The 18730-nt window shown below is 51.7% G+C and overlaps 1 protein-coding gene across 32 annotated transcripts in view; it reads right to left on the reverse strand.

Moving 5' to 3' along the window:
- The window catches only part of clasp2 (cytoplasmic linker associated protein 2), a 666501-nt gene that overhangs the window by 326847 nt on the left and 320924 nt on the right, over positions 1–18730 (reverse strand). For all 32 annotated transcript variants that reach the window (XM_072467277.1, XM_072467285.1, XM_072467284.1 and 29 more), the window contains 2 exons: positions 17288–17347; positions 2515–2592 (listed from right to left, as the gene is read on the reverse strand). In XM_072467277.1, the coding sequence (XP_072323378.1) occupies positions 2515–2592; positions 17288–17347 (138 nt within the window). The remainder of the gene's footprint in view (positions 1–2514; positions 2593–17287; positions 17348–18730) is intronic.

The following is an 18730-nucleotide window of genomic DNA, read 5'->3' on the forward strand; positions in this document are numbered from 1 at the left end:
ACGATTACTTAAATGGAGAAAAATTGCAAAAAGCTGCAACACAAAAGGACCTGGGGGATACGTGTGTACGAAACACAGAAAGCTAGCACACAGGTGCAGCAGGTAATCAGGAAGGCTAATGGAATGTTGGTCCTCACTTCAAGGGGATTGGAGTACAGGAGTAGGGAAGTCTTGCTCAAACTGTACGAGGTACTAGTGAGACCACATCTGGAGAATTATGAACAGTTTGCGCCCCCTTATTTATGGAAAGATATTATTTAATTGGAGGCAGTTCAGAGAAGGTGCACTAGGGTGATCCCCGGTATGGAGGGATTGTCTTATGAGCAACGGTTAAACATGTTGGGACTCTACTCATTGGAATTTAGAAGAATGAGAGGTAAAACATATAGGATTCTTAAGGGTAAATGCTGAGGGGATGTTTCCTCTCATGGAAGAGTTTCAGACCAGAGGGATACTTATTTAAGACTGATATGAGGAGGATTTTGTTCTCTTAGAGGATTGCAAATCTTTGCCAGAGAAAGCTGTGGAGGCAGAGTCCTTGTGTATATTTGAGGCCTAGATAAATTTTTGATCCCAGTAAGGGAATCAAAGGTTACAAGGAAAGGGCAAGAAAGCAGGAAAGTGGATGTTAGGAATCAGCCATGATCCTATTGACTCGGACGACCTACTTCTGTTACTATTTCTTATGGACTGTTGAGTGAGGGGCATGCAGAGCCTATTTATGCCACAGTGGAGGTCGACGAACGAACAGAAAATCAGGGAGGAAGTGGACAGAGGAGCTTCTGTATTGGTAATCAGTGAGAATATCATCTAGCAGGCACCAGCCCTTATTTAGATTTAGATTTGTCATGTGTACCAAGGTAAAGTCAAAAGTATTGTTCTGCAATTCATGTATTGTTCCATACATGAAAACGTAGGACATATAATAAATACATGAAGTAAATGCATAGGCATCGACATCGGGTGAAGCATATGGAATAGAACTGTAGAGAACTGAAAGATCAGATAGAAATCAACCTTCAGACATACAGTGGCGAGACTATGCCATTGTTTGGAGCATGAGAGATAGACATTGCATAGAACAGACATTGCATAGAACAGCCAGGAAACAAGAGCATGGCTCCTAGAAGTAAAAGGGCATGAGCCTACGCTACTAGAGCATGACTGACTCAGGAAAATTCAATATTGTATCACATCACAAACAACTACGGGACTCTCACGAGCCGAATTATCGATAGGTAGAAAACCGAAGATTCACTTGGATCTGCTACATTCAAATATCAAAGCTAAAGTGGGAAGGGGGCAAGAAAAGCCGAAGGAGAGGCATGATTATCATGCTAAGTAGAGATGATTTAACCCAAATGATTGTGTTGATATCAGAAATTTTGGCAGTAACCAGCGTTGACTACCTGGAGTTATTCTTAACTGAAGTGGTCCAGTATCTTTAGTTATGAAATTGGACAATGGAAGAATTGTTCGCAGGATAACTCAATAGAAGGAAATGCGGCTGTAGAAGTTCAACAAGAAGTGGTTCCTATTGTACCAGGACTTGCAGTGGACTCTACTTCAGGAGAGGGACACTCATGCACAGATACTCAACCTACCCTGCGCCCACAAGTTCAGTTGAACTAAGTCTAGCATCACCAGAGTTGATGGAGTTACCAGTGATATTGTGAAGATCACAGCATAGTTGCAAAGCTCCTGAAAGACTGAAGTATTATTAAGGCATTAGTTTCATTACATTTTTGCCTTTGAAGGGGATTCAAATTTAAAGGAGGGTGGTGTGGAAAATGTGTTAAGGTGCTATTATTATGCATCTTATTTAAATCCATTGCCGATGTCATTAATCAGTGCTGTGATGTCATTAGTCGTTGCTGCTACCTGTATACATTCGTATTTAATTGTCATTAGATTTAATTCTATTCTGTTAGTTATTTAAATGTTTAGCTAGCTGCTCCCGTTTTGAGTCCATAGTGTATTTTAAGCAGAGTTATTTTTATGTATTAAAGCAAACTTTATTTCTTAATTTTAATAACAATATGCTCAGACTACCTTTTTGTGGTCAAGTTACCACAATAAAGTAGCTTGAAATTGATTTAAGAAGTGTAGGTTACAATTGCAGCTCATGTTTTCTTCTGTATATTACATATCTACATGGCGGCATGGTGGCCAGGGATCCAGGTTTAATTCCGGCCTCGGGTGAATGTCTGTGTGGAGTTTCCATGTTCTCCCTTTGTCTGCGAAGGTTTCCTCCGGGTGCTTCAGTTTCCTCCCATAGTCAAAAGATGTGCAGGCTAGGTGGATTGACCATGCTAAATTGCCCCATAGTATCCAATAGGTTAGGTGGGGTTACTAGGTTATGGGGAATGGGTGGAGGAGTGGGCTTAAGTAGGATGCTCTTTCCAAGGGCAGGTGCATTTAACGGTTGCCTTTTAATTCAATAAAAGGTCAATGCTAATCTGGACTGAGTTAATGTTTCTTAAAAATTTGAAAAGCTCTGTATTAGTTCCATACTTTCTTGCTTCCTGTCTGGCTTCTGCATCAGCATCCGAAATGCCCTTCTTCATGGTCTCCACCAGGACAGTCACATGTCTAAGCAAAAAACAGAAAATAAAGATGCATCTGTTACTCTTAAACCACTACATTTTGTACAAGGGATGCAAATGGTCACAAGAGTAAAAATCGATCTATTCCAATTGCTGTGGCTGGTTTGCCAACACTGCGTACATACAAATTATAGCAACTTTTACTTTTCTTCAATCCCCGACCATCCATCAAGAAAGAGTGAAGTGACTCAGTGAGTAAGATAAAGAGAGAGAGAGAGAGAAAGAGAAAGAGAAATTGAGAGAAAGAGAGAGAAAATGAGAGAATGAGAGAGAGAGAGAGGAAAAGGGAGAGAGAAAAAAGGAGAGAGAGAGAGAAAGATTAAAAAAAAGAAAGGAGAGACAGAAAGAGAGAGAGAGAGAGAGAGAGGGGGGAGAGAGACAGAGAGGAAACGAGGGAAACAGCCAGTGTGGATCATGAGCACACATATCTTCTGGTGCCTTATCATAGGGCAGCACTAGCTAAGATATGGAATTAGATTGCCTTATCATAGGGCAGCACTAGCTAAGATATGGAATGAGGGAATGCAGATGATATGGGGAGCTCAAGTGACGCTCTAAAATTTAATCCTTTGAGACAGGTAGTTTTCTAACATGGGCTGCATTTGAACATGGTTCAGGTTCAGAGGGTTCACAATACATTAACCTAGATTTGTTGATTTCTTCAGAAAGATTGTGAATTTTAAAAAAAATGAACCCAAGTGTAAATTGATGTCATCTTGCTAAAAATACAAAAGGAAATATTTACAATTTTCAACTTCCAGCTTTCAATTTTACCAAATATATATTTTTCTTTTGTGTTTTAACCAACTGTTACAAACTGTGGTAGAACCTTAGACAAGTTTCAGATTATATCCCTCAGTAAATTGGTGCAAACAATATAAGGGAGCAGTGATATTATAAGGTAGAAAGGTGAGATGATGTTTTGTTTGTAATAAAAATTGCAAAAAAAGGTCTAGTTTGGGAATTCACTCTTAAGATGAACTTTATATACAATTACAAGGATACAACTATGATCTGCAATTAATCTTATATACAAAGTACAATTAGGTTACATAAAATTGCCACAATCTTGGCTTCTGTTTAAATGTGTTTGCAAATGCCAGTACATCACCAACAGGGCACAGAATGAACCCTCAGTCAGGGGCTTCAATGCCCCATTACCAACAGTGGCTGTCAGACTTGGAGAAGGTGGAAAGAGAACCAAGACAAGGGAAAAATCTACATAACCTCACCCTCAACAAACTGTCGCAGATGCAGCTGCCTATAACAGTCCTGGAAGGAATGATCACTGCACTTCTGGTGAAGATGAATCCTGTTCTTGCACTAAGAGCATTTTCCATCATTCTGAGTGGCACTATGACCGTGCTAAATGAGTTATCTTCAGATCAAATCTTGCAGCTCAAAACTGGACATCCATGAAATGCACAGCCGGCCATCAACAGCAGAATTGCATTCCATTGTCATTTCTAACTTTGTGACCTGGCAGTTCCCTCACTATCATTATCATCAAGGTACGTGGATAATACGGTTTCTTTTAAAAAAAATTAGTATACCAGCTTCCGGTTGCGGCTATGCGGAGCTAAGCCGCACGAATCGGCAGCTCCCGCGAAGACGGACTTTCGGGCTCGATAGAAGAGCCCCAACGGGATTTTTTACAGAGCCAACCCGTGGGGAAGAGAGGAGAGAGGCCCCCCACTAACCTGTATGGACCGGACCCGCAGCGAAATGGCCAAAAAACGGCACTGGAGCAGCGGGAGAAGAAGGGTAAAATAAACAAAATGGCGGCGGCCGGGGACAAAGAAGAGATGCAAGAGTTCATTAAGCGCTGCTTCGAGGAGCTGCGCAAGGAGATGGTGGCGCCGATGCTGGCATTAATTGAAGGACTTGGTGCAACCCAGAAAGCCCACGAGGTGAAGATCCAGGACAAAGTGAGTGAGAATGAGGACGAGCTCTTGGGCCTGGCGGTGAAAGTGGAGCGGCACGAGGCGCTACACAACATGTGGGCGGGAAGACTCGAAGACCTGGAGAACAGGTCGAGGAGAAACAATTTGAGGATCCTGGGTCTCCCAGAAGGAGTGGAGGGGGCCGACGCCGCGGCATATGCGGGCACGATGATCGGGGCGCTGATGGCCGCGGAGGCCCCCCCAGGGTTGCTGGAGCTGGAAGGGGCGCACCCGGTGCTGGTGAGGAAGCCCAAAGCAAACGAGCCGCCAAGGGCGATGGTGGTGAGATTTCAACGGTTCACAGATAGAGAGGGGGTCCTGAAATGGGCCAAGAAGGAGCGGAGCAGCAAGTGGGACAATGCTGAGATTAGAATATACCCGGACTGGAGCACGGAGGTCGCTAAGCAGAGAGCGGGTTTCAACCGGGCCAAAGCGGTGCTGCATCGGAAAGGGGTGAAATTTGGAATGTTGCAGCCAGCGCGACTGTGGGTCACATATAACGGCCAACACCACTACTTCGAAACGCCTGAAGAGGCGTGGACCTTTATATTAACTGAAAAGTTGGACTCTAATTGAGGGTTTGCGAGGGTGGGGGGTATTTGAGGGTTGAAGTATGATGGCGGTTGTATATAGGGGGGTAAGCACACGCAGGAAAGGTTACATGGGCTGGTGACGAGAGACAAGGCCGCTACAGAAGCTGCGTCGGGGGGGCGGGGCAGGCTCTGGAAAGCGCGGGGTTTTTCTCCCGCGCGCGGGAAGAAAGGTGGGAGGGGGGAGCGTAGGAACATCTACTGATGGGGAGATTCCCACACGGGGGGGTCAAAGGGATGGCGGGGGAAGCCGGGGTCAGCTGGCGTCAGCTGACTTACGGGAGTGACATGGGGGAAGCAAAAAAGCTAGACAGGGGTCTAGCGGGGGGGGGGGGGGGGGGGGGGGGGGGGGAACAGGGTTGCTGCTGCACTGGCCGAATGTGGGACTGTTGGCAGATGAGGTGGTGTGTGGTAAGGTAAGGGGGTGTATTGAAAGGTACTTGGAGGCCAACGACAACGGGAAAGTACGAGTGGGGGTGGTATGGGAGGCGTTGAAGGCGGTGATCAGGGGAGAGCTAATTTCCATCAGGGCTCATAGGGAGAAGACAGAGGGCATGGAAAGGGAGAGGTTAGTGGGGGAGATTTTGCGAGTGGACAGGAGATACGCAGAGGCCCCGGTGGAAAGATTACTTGGGGAAAGGCGACGGCTCCAGACGGAGTTTGACCTGTTGACCACGTGGAAGGCGGAGGCACAGTGGAGGAAGGCGCAGGGGGCGACCTACGAGTACGGGGAAAAGGCCAGTCGGATGCTGGCACACCAGCTCCGTAAGAGGGCAGCAGAGAGGGAAATAGGGGGAGTCAAAGATGGTGGGGGAGCTGTGGTCCAGAGTGCAACGGAAATAAATAAGGTATTTAAGGCCTTCTACGAAGAGCTGTACAGATACCAGCCCCCAGGGGGAGAAGAGGGGATGGGAAGATTCCTGGACCAACTGCGGTTCCCGAGGGTGGAGGACCAAGAGGTGGCTGCTTTGGGGGCACCAATCGTGTTGGAGGAGCTGAGTAAGGGTTTGGGGAGCATGCAGGTGGGGAAGGCCCCTAGGCCGGACAGGTTCCCGGTGGATTTTTATAGAAAGTATGCGGACCTGTTGGCCCCGTTACTAGTGAGGACCTTTAACGAGGCAAGAGAGGAGGGGTCCCTGCCCCCGACAATGTCGGAGGCGACAATTTCCTTGATCCTGAAGCGAGACAAGGACCCACTGCAATGTGGATCGTACAGGCCGATTTAGCTCCTAAATGTGGACGCTAAGCTATTGGCAAAAGTGCTGGCCACGAGGATTGAGGACAGTGTCCCGGGGGTGATACGAGGACCAGACGGGATTTGTAAAGGGCAGGCAATTAAATATGAATGTGCGGCGGCTCTTAAACGTGATAATGATGCCATCGGAGGAGGGAGAGGCAGAGATAGTGGCAGCCATGGACGCGGAAAAGGCCTTTGACCGAGTTGAGTGGGAGTACCTCTGGGAGGTGTTGCGTAGGTTTGAGGGAGGGTTTATTAGCTGGGTTAAGCTCCTCTACAGCGCCCTAGTGGCGAGTGTGGTGACGAACTGGCGGAGGTCGGAGTATTTCGGCTGTACCGAGGAACGAGGCAGGGGTGCCCTTTGTCCCCCCTGCTGTTTGCATTGGCGATCGAACCCTTGGCCATATCACTGAGGGAGTCTAATAAATGGAGGGAGGTGGTCAGAGGGGGGGGGGGGGGGAGAAGAAGAGCATCGGGTGTCGCTATACGCAGACAACCTGCTGCTGTATGTGGCGGACCCAATGGAGGGGATGGTGGAGGTCATGCAGACTTTGAGGGAGTTTGGGGAGTTTGCGGGCTATAAGCTCAATGTAGGGAAGAGCGAGCTTTTGTACTACAGGCAGGGGACCAAGCAAGAGGGATAGGGGACCTACCGCTGAGGAGGGCGGAGGGGAGTTTTCGGTATCTAGGGATCCAGATAGCCAGGAGCTGGGGGGCCCTACACAAACTGAATCTGACGAGGTCGGTGGACCAAATGGAGGTGGACTTCAAAAGATGGGACATGTTGCCGCTCTCGTTGGCGGGTAGAGTGCAGTCGGTAAAAATGGTGGTCCTTCCGAGGTTTTTGTTTATGTTCCAGTGCCTCCCCATCATGATCACCAAAGGCTTTTTCAAGAGAGTAGGTAGGAGTATTGTGGGGTTTGTGTGGGCGAACAAAACCCCGAGGGTAAGGAGAGGGTACTTGGAGCGCAGTAGGGACCGAGGAGGGCTGGCGCTGCCAAACCTAGGGAGCTACTACTGGGCAGAAAACGTGGCGATGATCCGTAAATGGGTTATGGAGGGGGAGGGGGCGGCATGGAAGAGGATGGAGATGGTGTCCTGCAAAGGAACGAGCTTGGGGACGCTGGTGACGGCGCCGTTGCCGCTCTCGCCATCAAAGTACACCACGAGCACGGAGGTGGCGGCAATGTTAAGGATCTGGGGCCAGTGGAGACGGCATAGGGGTGCAGTGGGAGCCTCGGTGTGGTCCCCGATCAGGGCTAACCACCGGTTTGTCCCGGGGAAGATGGCCGGGGGGTTCCAGGGCTGGCACCGGGCGGGATTAGAAGAATGGGGGACCTGTTCATCGACGGGACATTTGCGAGCCTAGGGGCACTGGAGGAGAAGTTTGAGCTACCCCCGGGAAATGCATTCAGATATATGCAGGTGAGGACTTTTGTGAGGCGACAGGTCAGAGTTCCCGCTGCTCCAGACACAGGAAATTCAAGACGGGGTGATCTCGGGTGTATGGATCGGGGAGGGCAAGGTTTCGGCAATACACCAAGAGATGAAAGAGGGGGAAGCGCTAGCAGAAGAGTTGAAGGGTAAATGGGAGGAGGAGCTGGGGGAGGAGATTGAGGAAGGTCTGTGGGCTGGTGCCCTAGGTAGGGTTAATTCCTCCTCGTGTGCCAGGCTCAGCCTGATACAATTTAAGGTGGTCCACAGAGCGCACTTGACGGGGGCGAGGTGGAGTAGGTTCTTTGGGGTAGAGGACAAATGTGGAAGGTGTTCAGGGAGTCCTGGCGAACCATGTCCATATGTTTTGGTCATGCCCGGCACTGGAGGGGTTCTGGAGAGGAGTTGCGGGAGCAATATCTCAGGTGGTGAAAGTCCGGGTCAAGCCAAGCTGGGGGCTAGCAATATTTGGAGTAGTGGACGAGCTGGGAGTGCAGGAGGCGAAAGAGGCCGGCATTCTGGCCTTTGCGTCCCTAGTAGCCCGGCGAAGGATCTTGCTAATGTCGAAGGAGGCAAAGCCCCCTAGCAGGAGGCCTGGACAAACGACATGGCTGGGTTCATAAAGTTGGAAAGGATTAAGTTTGCCTTAAGGGGGTCTGCGCAGGGGTTCTACAGGCGGTGGCAACCGTTCCTAGACTACCTCGTGGAGCGTTAGAGGAAGGTCGGTCAGCAGCAGCAGCAACCCTGGGGGAGGAGGGGAGGGGGGGGGGGGGGGGGGAGGAGAGGGGGAGGGGAGGGGGGGACGAGAGATTGTTTGAGGGGACGTACGAGCGGGGGATAACATGGAGGGTGGGAGAAACTGGCACGAACGGGCAAGAGCCAGTGTATAAAGCTTTGTAAATATTTCACCTTACCATGTATCTTGCTCAGGATGATTTTGTGTTATTTTGTTACGGGGGGAGGGGGGGGGGGGTTCATTGTTTGTAAGGGGAAAAAATTGTTTTGTTTTGTTTAAAAAACTTTAATAAATATATATTTTTTTTAAAAAAATTGTATACCCAATTCTTTTTTCCAATTAAGGAGCAATTTAGAGTGGCCAATTCACCTACCCTGCACACCTTTGGGTTGTAGGGGTGAAACCCACACAGGCACAGGAAGAATGCGCAAACTTCACACGGACAGTGGCCCGACGCCGTGAGGCAGCAGTGCTAACCACTGCTCCACCGTGCCGCACCTAGATAAGACTTTTTCAATGAGGAGAACCAGGGGCGTAAGGCATACGTAAAAATGAGTTGTAGACTTGGTGAGACTACAAGATAGGACTGAAGGCATGCGAACCAGTATCCCTCTCTGTCATTCTCATAGAATACTATAGGCAGAGTGATGTGATTCCATGACCCACAAAGCTCCACAGTTTTGCCACATCCTGCCCTGAAACTTGGTGGACAATTAAACAATGGGAGGAAGAGAATTCACAAACACCCTCATCCTCAATGATGGTGGAGCAGCGCTCCGAAAGCTAGTGACATCGAAACAAACCTGTTGGACTTTAACCTGGTGTTGTAAGACTTCTTACTGTGCTCACCCCAGTCCAACGCCGGCATCTCCACATCATGGAGTTCATCATGTCATTGCAAAAGAACAATGTTGAAATCTTTGCAACCATCTTTAGCCAGAAGTGTTATAGTGATCCATCTTCATCCACTCATGAAGTCCCCACCATCATAGAAGCCAGTCTTTAACCAATTTGATTCACTCCATTTGATATCAGGAAATGGCTGTGTGCATCGGACACTGCAAAACCAAGGGCCTGGCAACATCCAGCCTGTAGTGAAGACTTGGTGCCCCAGAACGAGAAGCGCTTTTAGCCAAGCTATCCTCGTATGATTATGACATAGGCATCTACCTCGCAAAAGCAAAAAGTTACCCAGGTATGCCTGTCTACAAAAGCAGGACAAGTAAAATCAATTCACAATTGCCACTCCCTTAGCCCATCATCAAAGTCACTGAAGGAGTCTTGACAGTGTTATCAAGCGGCACTTCAATATCAAATCACTTCTTGACAAAGTGGTAGCGGCAGGAATCCTCAAGGCACTTAAAAATACCTGGATATCCACTTGCAGAGCCATAATTTACAGGATTATGGACCAAGAGCTGGGATTAGGCTTGATGGCTCTTTTTGACATCACAAACAAGGTGAACCAAATGACCTCTCTGCTGGTAAATTTTCTACTCTTCAATGTTTTTTCTAACCTGCTCATCGGTGCTGTTTGGATTTTGCCAGGATCACTTCCAGGATCCAGTTATGAACATGATCAAAAGTGCTAGAATTCAGAAGTCAGGGGAGAGTGACTGTCCTCAACATCAAGCAGCCTTAACAAAATTGAAGTGAATGGAATCAGGGGAAAGCTCTCCACTAGTTGATTTCATACCTAGCACAGAGGAAGATGACTGTGGTTGTTGAAGACCTATCGACTTGAGCCCCAGGGCATTACTACATAGATTCCTTTGGACAGTGTGCAAAGGCCCAACGATCTTCACCTTCCGTCCATTATAAGGACAGAAAAGGGAAGGTTTGCTGATTATTGCAGTGTTCAGTTCCATTTGCAACTTCTCATACAATAGAACAGTTCAAGCCCACATGCAAGAGGACTTTAACAGCATATCCGTTTTGGGCTAATAAGTAACATTGAAGCCACAGGAGTGCCAGATAATGCATTTTGCCAAGAAGAGAGAGTCGAACCACCTCCCTATACATTCAATGGTATTACCATTGTCGCATTTCTCACCATCAATATCCTGGGGGTCCCACTGACTAGACGCTTAACTGAACCAGCCACCTCGATATTATGGCTACAAAAGCAGGTCAGCGCTGGATGTTCTGCTAGGAGTAATTCACCGCCTCATGACTGAAAAAGCCTTTCTGCCACCGACAAATCATGTCAGGAGTGTGATGGAGTATTCTTTTTTTAAATAAATTTAGAGTACCCAATTCATTTTTCCAATTAAGGGACAATTTAGCGTGGCCAATCCAGCTACTCTGCACATCTTTGGGTTGTGGGGGCGAAACCCACGCAAACACAGGGAGAATGTGCAAACTCCACATGGATAGTGACCCAGAGCCGGGATCGAACCTGGGACCTTGGCGCCGTGAGGCTGCAGTGCTACCCACTGCGCCACCGTGCTGCCCTGTGATGGAATATTCTTTGCTGGACTGGATAAGTACCATTCCAAAAATGCTCAAATTCAACACCATTCGGAACCAAAGCAGCCTGCTTGATTGGTATCCAACCAATCAACTTAAACGTTTACTTCCACCATCATGGCTGCGGAGTGTACCTTCTACAAGACGCATTGCAACAAGGCCTCCTTTACAGCACCTCCTAACCTTGCCACTTCCACCAATGAGGAGGAGGACTGCAGGGAACACCACTTTCTGCAAGTTATGTACCATCTTGGTATGGGAATAGATTGCTGCTCCTTCATTGTCAACAGTATTGGGGGGGTGATACATTCACAACATGGGTTTCAGAGATCCAAAATGCTGGCTCACCACCATCTTCTCAATGGCGATTAGGGATGCATGATAAATAAATGCTGACCCTGTTGGTGAGGTTTACATCTAGGGAAAATATTTTTAACAAGTAAGGTCTTTTTGTAGCTGTACTCTCAATTTCGAGGTGCAAAAATATCAAATTAACATTTTCTAAAATTATTTAGCATACATATGGGGCGCGATTCTCCACTCTCACGCCGGTTGGGAGAATCGCCTGGTCCGCCAAAATTTCCCGCAACGCCGGTCCGACGCCCTCCCGCGATTCTCCTAAGCGGCAGGAACGGCACGGTCGAGTTTCGCGGGCCGCAGGCCGGAGAATCGCCCGAGACACCCAAAACGGCGATTCTCCGGCACCCCTGCTATTCTCAGGCCCGGATGGGCCGAAGTCCCGACGGCGTGACCCTAGTTCACGCCGTCGCCGTTCACACCTGCTTTTTAAAGTCGTCAGCCAGTCGTGCTGGCTGACGCTGAGCAGGGAGGAGGTGAGCGGACTGTTCCGCAGCGCCTGGAGACCGGGTCAGCTTCCCTGAGAAGGCTGCGGCCAAAGGGGGGGGGTGCGGGAGAGTGTGCAGGTGGGGGGGTGAGGGAGAGTGTGCAGGTGGGAGTGTGGGAGAATGTTCAGGTGGGAGGGGGGCGAGGGAGAGTGTGCAGGTGGGAGGGGGGTGAGGGAGCGGAGTGCAGGTGGGAGGGGGCGGCGGGAGAGTGTGCAGGTGGGATGGGGGGGCGTGGGAGAGTGTGCAGGTGGGAGGGGGGGTGAGGGAGCGGAGTGCAGGTGGGAGGGGGCGGGAGAGTGTGCAGGTGGGAGGGGGGTGAAGGAGAGTGTGGATGGTATCGTCCATCCGCGGATGCCACATGTCAGCCGCCCTGATATGGCAGGACGGTGACGAGGACACGGCCGCAGGGTGCGTGTGGCTGATGGGCACAGGCGAGTGGCACACTGGTGGCACACGTTGGGCGCGGACAGTGACCAGGTGTTAGGCTGGCTGCGTGTCTGCAGCACGACCAGGCCACCGGGACACACAGGGATCCCATGCAGCCCGGCTGACAAGGTGTGGAAGAACCTCCGTGTAACATGTTGTTTCTCTGCCCCCCACCACCCTCCTGCAGGTCACCATGTATGCCAACCAGACAGCGACGTTCACTGCCGTGGTTGGAGCCGCAGTTCTGGAGCTTGCCATCCGGCAGCATAGAGTCGGACGGCCCACAGTGGCTGCAGATGCAGCAGTCGCCGGTGCAGCAGAGGGGATGGCCGCGGAGTGGCCCGTCGTCGACACGAAGGCCGCAGGCGCTCAGGACCCCAATGTACAGGGGGATGCCGAGGGGAACATTGACTGCCAGACGGCGAGGAATGCAGAGGAAGTGCTTGGAGGGGGAGCAGGGGGAGGAGGAGGAGGAGCAGGAGGATCCACTGATGGTGGTGCCAGGGCGCCACAGGTGTCCAGCAAGGCCGAGGGTGTACCGTGACAGAATATCGTTCGAGGCCCTACCGGACATCACATGCAGGAGACTACGGTTCAGCAGGGAGACAGTCGCACATATATGCCAGCTTGTGGCGCACCTCGCACCACGTGGAATGGAGGAGGACACGCGATACCAGTCTCTGTCAAGGTGACGGTGGCCCTAAACCTCTATGCGACCGGTTCCTTCCAGGCGCCGAGCGGGGACGTCTCCGGGATATCACAGGCATCGGTCCACAGGTGCATCAGGGCCGTCGCCTTGTACGCCATCGCGGACAGGTACATTCAATTCCCCGAGGACCGAGCACAGCAGGAAGCACGGGCACGTGGATTCGCCAAGGTGGCCGGGATACCGATGGTCCAGGGTGTCATCGATGGTGTGCACGTCCCCATGCGCCCGCCTGCAGACAGCAGGGACGTGTTCACGAACAGGAAGGGCGCGTACTCCATGAACATTCAGGTGGTGTGCGACCCCCACATGAAGATCATGCACATGTGTGCAAAGTACCCCGGCAGTGTGCATGACGCCTACATTCTGGCAGTCGTTCATCCCCGCAATGTTCGATGGATGCCCCCCCCCGGCTGAGGTGCTGGTTGCTGGGCGACAAGGGCTATCCATTGAGGTCATGGCTGCTGACGCCAATACGGAGGCCTCACACCAACGCGGAGAGCCAATACAACGAGGCACATGCAGCAACCAGGGGTGTGGTGGAGCGGTGCTTCGGGCTGCTGAAGATGCGCTTCAGATGCCTGGATTGATCAGGAGAGGCCCTGCAGTACCAACCCGACAGGGTCGGTCGCATAGTTGTGGTCTGCTGTGCGCTGCACAACATTGCCATGCAAAGGGGAGATGACCTGGTGGAGGAGCCGGAGGGAGGACCCGACGGCACCGGAGCCAACGCAAACGAGGGGGATGGGGGAAGAGGAGGATGAGGATGATGGGGCGCATCAGGGTGGGGGGAGGGGCGCAGGACGCAGACACTGCCCGGCAGCTCGTTACGCCCAGGAGGCTGCGCGACGGCACCGCCATGGACAGCGGGCACGCAGCCCGTTGGTGGCCGCACGGTTCACGCACTGTGGGGGGTGGGATTCGCCCCCCCCCCCCCGTTCACGGCAACAATTCCACATCACCTTACCACTGCGGCACTACAGGATTGCACAACATTGATGATTAGGTAAGCGGGTGTGATCAGTGCCATGTTGAATGATGACAGCCCGCTCTGCGATGAGCTGTGTGCTCAGATTCGCCAGCCAAGGTCTGACTCATGGCTATAGCTGAACCATGCACTCCGGTGGTCACAGCCTTCGTGACGGATATTTCACCACATGCCCGTGGGGTGGCTGGCGTCGGTGTATCGAGGACAACGGTGTCCAATTATGGAGGGGGCGGGGGGGAAGAGTCACCACATCCGGAACAGACCTTGAACAGCTCATATACCACAACGCCAATCGGGCACCCTCCCGAGCCCCCTGGCACCGGACATAGCACACAGTCTTACAAGTCAAATTTAACAGTGCGTTTATTCGTGTGGTGAACATAGGTGCCCTACAACTAAACTGTGCCCTGCACCCGTGCCAACTTCTTACGTGCATAACGACTTTGCCTTACGGGCCCTACCACTACAACTAGGTGTGTTCCCAGATGGTACAGCAGGAGTGGAGGTGGACTGCTGTGAATCACGCCCTTCGACATGGCTCCTTCGGCACGCGTTTCCTGGGGCGGCCCGGCTTCGATGGGCCAGGCTGCTCTGCGGGCGTGCTGGGTGGCGTGGTGCCACCCTGACCTGCCCGCTCCCCACCAGATGCGCCAGGGACGGAACGGGGGAAGGCCGTGTGTACCGGGACGTCCCTTGGTGGAGCTACCGGGACGGGCCCCAGAACCTCCTCCTCCCTCGGGGAGCCCAGTGGCCCCCGGACCTCACTGTGGGACGGAGATGCGCTCGGAGACATGCCCCGTCGCACCCCCGACACCTGGCGCGGCCAGTCCTGGAGGCCTGCAGCGGTATCGACCACGGTCCGAATGTTCGCCGAGACGGGGCCCAGGGAATGCCACATTCCTGCCAAGGTCTGTGCTATCTCAACCTGTGAGTGCGCTACGCCATCCATCACGTGCGCCAGGTGGTCTATGCTCTCCGCGACCGACTGCTGGGACTGAGCCATCGCTTGCTGGGACCGGGCCATGGCATGGTGAGACTCAGCCAGGGCCCGGAGAGCAGCGGCAATGTCATGTTGGCTCTGTGAGATGGCTGCCTGTGAGAGGGCAGCCCGCTCCTGGGCCATGGATGACGCGTGCACGTGAAGCCCAACGCCTTGCAGAACCTGACCCATGGCCAAAACCCCTTCACCCATTGCCTCCACCGCGGATGCCACCCGTGCGGCGTCGGCCTGGGTGGCTGCGATGAGCAGCACCACTCCCTGCTCCTGGACGCGGATAGACTCCTCCAGCTGCGTGTGCAGGTCCTGGAAGATGGCCCTCATCCCGTTACTCAGTCCCTGGGTGTCCATACGCATCGGTTGTCCGGGTGGGTTAATTACATCCAGGAACCCGGGAACCGAATGGGTGGCAGCTGGTTGCTGGGCCTGGGCTGCCCTCCGACCGTCCAGCCCCTCGGCTGCTCCAAACTCCACCTGCTGTACCGGCTCGGCTGTGGGGTGCGCACCAGACTGTGACCCGGGAGCCTCATCACTTATCTGCCCAACCGAGGTGAGTGTCTCTGCGATGGTGAACGGTGTGGGAGACAGCAGTACCGCAAGCTCGAGGTCATCATCCGTCAAGAAGTCTGGTGTGGACTGGTCCCCCTCATGGCCCGGCGCAAGCTCCATGCGGGCCATGTCGTCTTGACCTCCAGTTCGATCCAGCGGGTGTGTGGCCGTGATGTGGGCTTCGGCATGACTGTCCATCCTGTGCCCCACACTATTGTCTGTCCCGGAGGTCTCAGCGTCCCAGTCCGGTGTCCCAGACTGTGAGGTCTGCCCTCCTGTCCGACCAACTGCCAACCTCTGGCATGCGTCCCTGGGTGCCGTTGCGGTGGGTGTCGTTGCGCTGCTTCCTGGGCGAGACAGCCCTGAAGGTTCGGACGATGGCCCTGGGGAACATAAGATTCGGGGTTCGTTAGACACGGTGGCCCGGGTGTATGGTGGTGGTGGGTGCACAGTGTGAGGGGGGGATGGGATCTGGGGTGCAGTGGCCAGAGTGTGAGGGGGGATGGGATCTGGGGTGCAGTGGCCAGAGTGTGAGGGGGGCGATGACGGGTTGGGGGTGGAGAGGACATGCAGGGTTCTCTCACTTGCTTCTGCGCCTCCGACCTGGCATGGCGCGATCTACCGGGTGGCGGATCCCCCAGCGAGGTCCAGGGCTCTCTGCTCATGAATGGTTAGGGGGTGCAGGACCGGAGAACCCCCTCCGGTTCTCATGCGCTCCCGCTGGTTATGCGCTGTCTTGTCCTGGGGGAGGAGGGGGGGGGGGGGGGTCAGATAAGGCATCACCATTAGGCGGGTATCATCAGGGCATGCAGATATTGACAACATTTTTGCTGGTTCAGGAGACAGCACGCATGGGTTCGCTCCAGGGGGGTCCCGGGGCTCATGTGGGTCGAGTAGATCGGGGGCACCGTGACCCCCCCAAAATCGCCCCTAATGCCCCCCCCAACCCCCTGTGACCTCCCCCCAAACCCCCTGACCCCCCCCCCCAACATCGCCCCTGATGCCCCAGTACCCCCCAACACTCCCAACCCCCCCCCCCTCAACTCCACTTCCCCCCCGGCCGGGGGGCACCCTCATGGCACTTATCCTGGCAGCCCGGTTAAGGTCGTGCAGCTTCTTGCGGCACTGCTCCCCCGTCCGGGGGGGGTCTGCCCCACAGCACTGACTGCAGTGCCCACCTCCCGCCAGCCGCGCCTCATCGTGCAGGATGGCTGGCGATACCCACGTCTTGGCCAGAGGGTGTCCCTTCTCCGTTCCACCTCATCCACCAGGGTGTCCAGGTCCGTATCCCGGAACCTCGGTGCGGCTCTTCAGGGCTCAGCCATCTCCTCAATTCTCCTCCGGGTCCTCTGTGCGCGGTTCGCGCAATTTATGACGCAGCGGTGCGTCATTTGGGCGTCGCACGGTGACGACGCGGCCTTGCGGAACGCCCCGATCCTAGCCCTTTTTCGGGCCCTGAATTGGTCGGGATCGGGGCCGTTCCGCACCATCGTGAACCTCGACGGCATTCACGACGGCACGGCCACTTCGGCGTGGGAGTGGAGAATCGCGCCCATGGTCTCCATGATTTAACAGTTCTGTAATGCTTCATAATAATTATGAAAAGTTTCCAAATAAAAGATAAAATGAGCTTTGAAAAAATAATTTACTCAAATGGGGTTAACAAGTATCACTTTCATCCATGTCCAACTTCTTATGCCTCCCCCAAACCTTTTGAATAAACAGATTGTCATTCTTTTAATGTTTTATTTATGAACTTACCTTTCCAAGGAATGTGTTTGCCATTCCTGCAACAACAAATCTAAAAATTCGTAACAGCGTCTGCAAATAATAATTTGGAAAAGTCAATCTTGTAGAAACAAAATTAATCCTTTATAAGTTGAGCTCAGACTCTCAGTTGACATTGGCATTTGAAGTTAACAAGACATAATTCAGTGAACACATTCAGATAACGTAAATAATTTACTCTTAAAGACACTTGGATTATCATATGTTAGATAAACACACACATGGTAACAGCAACATTTTTCAGGGTTTCAGTTACTCGAAGCAAAGGAAAACCCTAAATTAGCTTATTACTTAGAGACTTAGGGCTGGATTCTTCCGCCCCGTCCACCGCAAGATCGCCACGGGTGGGTTGCGAACCATTTAAAAGGTCCATCGACCTCGGGCGGGCGCGGCCGAAGAATTCCGCCCTTAGTCTATTAGTTATTGATTGAGGTTCTCATGTGGGGTTTATCCAGCAACATTTTCCCAAACAAACAACCTACCAACAGTCTCTGTCAGCGGCCTTGAGCTGAAATCTGTTTTTGTCCTTTTACTTTACTTAAACAATATGGACCAGGTCGAACAATAAATCTATCAGATAACCCATTGTGCCTCAAGTAGTGTGGGAAAAAGAGAAAACTGTTGATGTCATTACTATGCACTGCAGCTCAACAGCAGTTTGCTCTGGTTATGAAAGATTATTGAAGGCATAGATCGCATACAATCAAGATTAAAAATAAATAAAATCTTACAGGGCCATAATATATTGCCAGTTTTGAGCTAGTTCAAAATCAGAGATTGGCTTTTTCTCATCTTTGATTGGGGGGGGTTCAGGTGGGCGGGAGCTCCTCAGTGTAGAAAACGCGGCTGAGAGAGATCTCACCTGCATGTTCTTTTTGGGGGCCCTTATTTAGCTGCAATGCTCGGAAACATGCGGCTAAACGCGCTCTCTATGGGACTTGTTTCCCATTCAGTTGAATTACACACTGAGTATTTAAGTTCTACCAAAATTAGAAATAAACTTCAATCTCCTTTCTTAGAAACATTAAACGTTTATACAAGTCAAGAACACTCCTTCCTGATCGCACATACACCCAACAGCAGTTCAATTCCAGCCAAGAAACTACAGCTTCCTTAATAAAAGGTGAAGTTGATTACAATGTCCAAACGTTTGCTATATTCGGAAAGTAGTACTGTTACAATTTTGTGCCCTGTTGACCTCTCAGGTGCTGTGTCCTCAGTTACTTCCTTCAGGTGCTGTGTCCTCAGTTACTTCCTTAAGATCTCTGACATGTTTTCCAATATGGAAAATAAATTTACCATAGTAATAAAATCCATTATGTTTTATTTTCATTCATTGGTGGCAGAACAATGATCTCCCCAGTGTGAATTGGGTAATATGATTTTGCACATGCTGTTCTCGGTTTCAGAGGGCAA

The sequence above is a fragment of the Scyliorhinus torazame genome, chromosome 11, assembly GCF_047496885.1.
Source record: "Scyliorhinus torazame isolate Kashiwa2021f chromosome 11, sScyTor2.1, whole genome shotgun sequence".
Taxonomy (NCBI): Eukaryota; Metazoa; Chordata; class Chondrichthyes; order Carcharhiniformes; family Scyliorhinidae; genus Scyliorhinus; species Scyliorhinus torazame.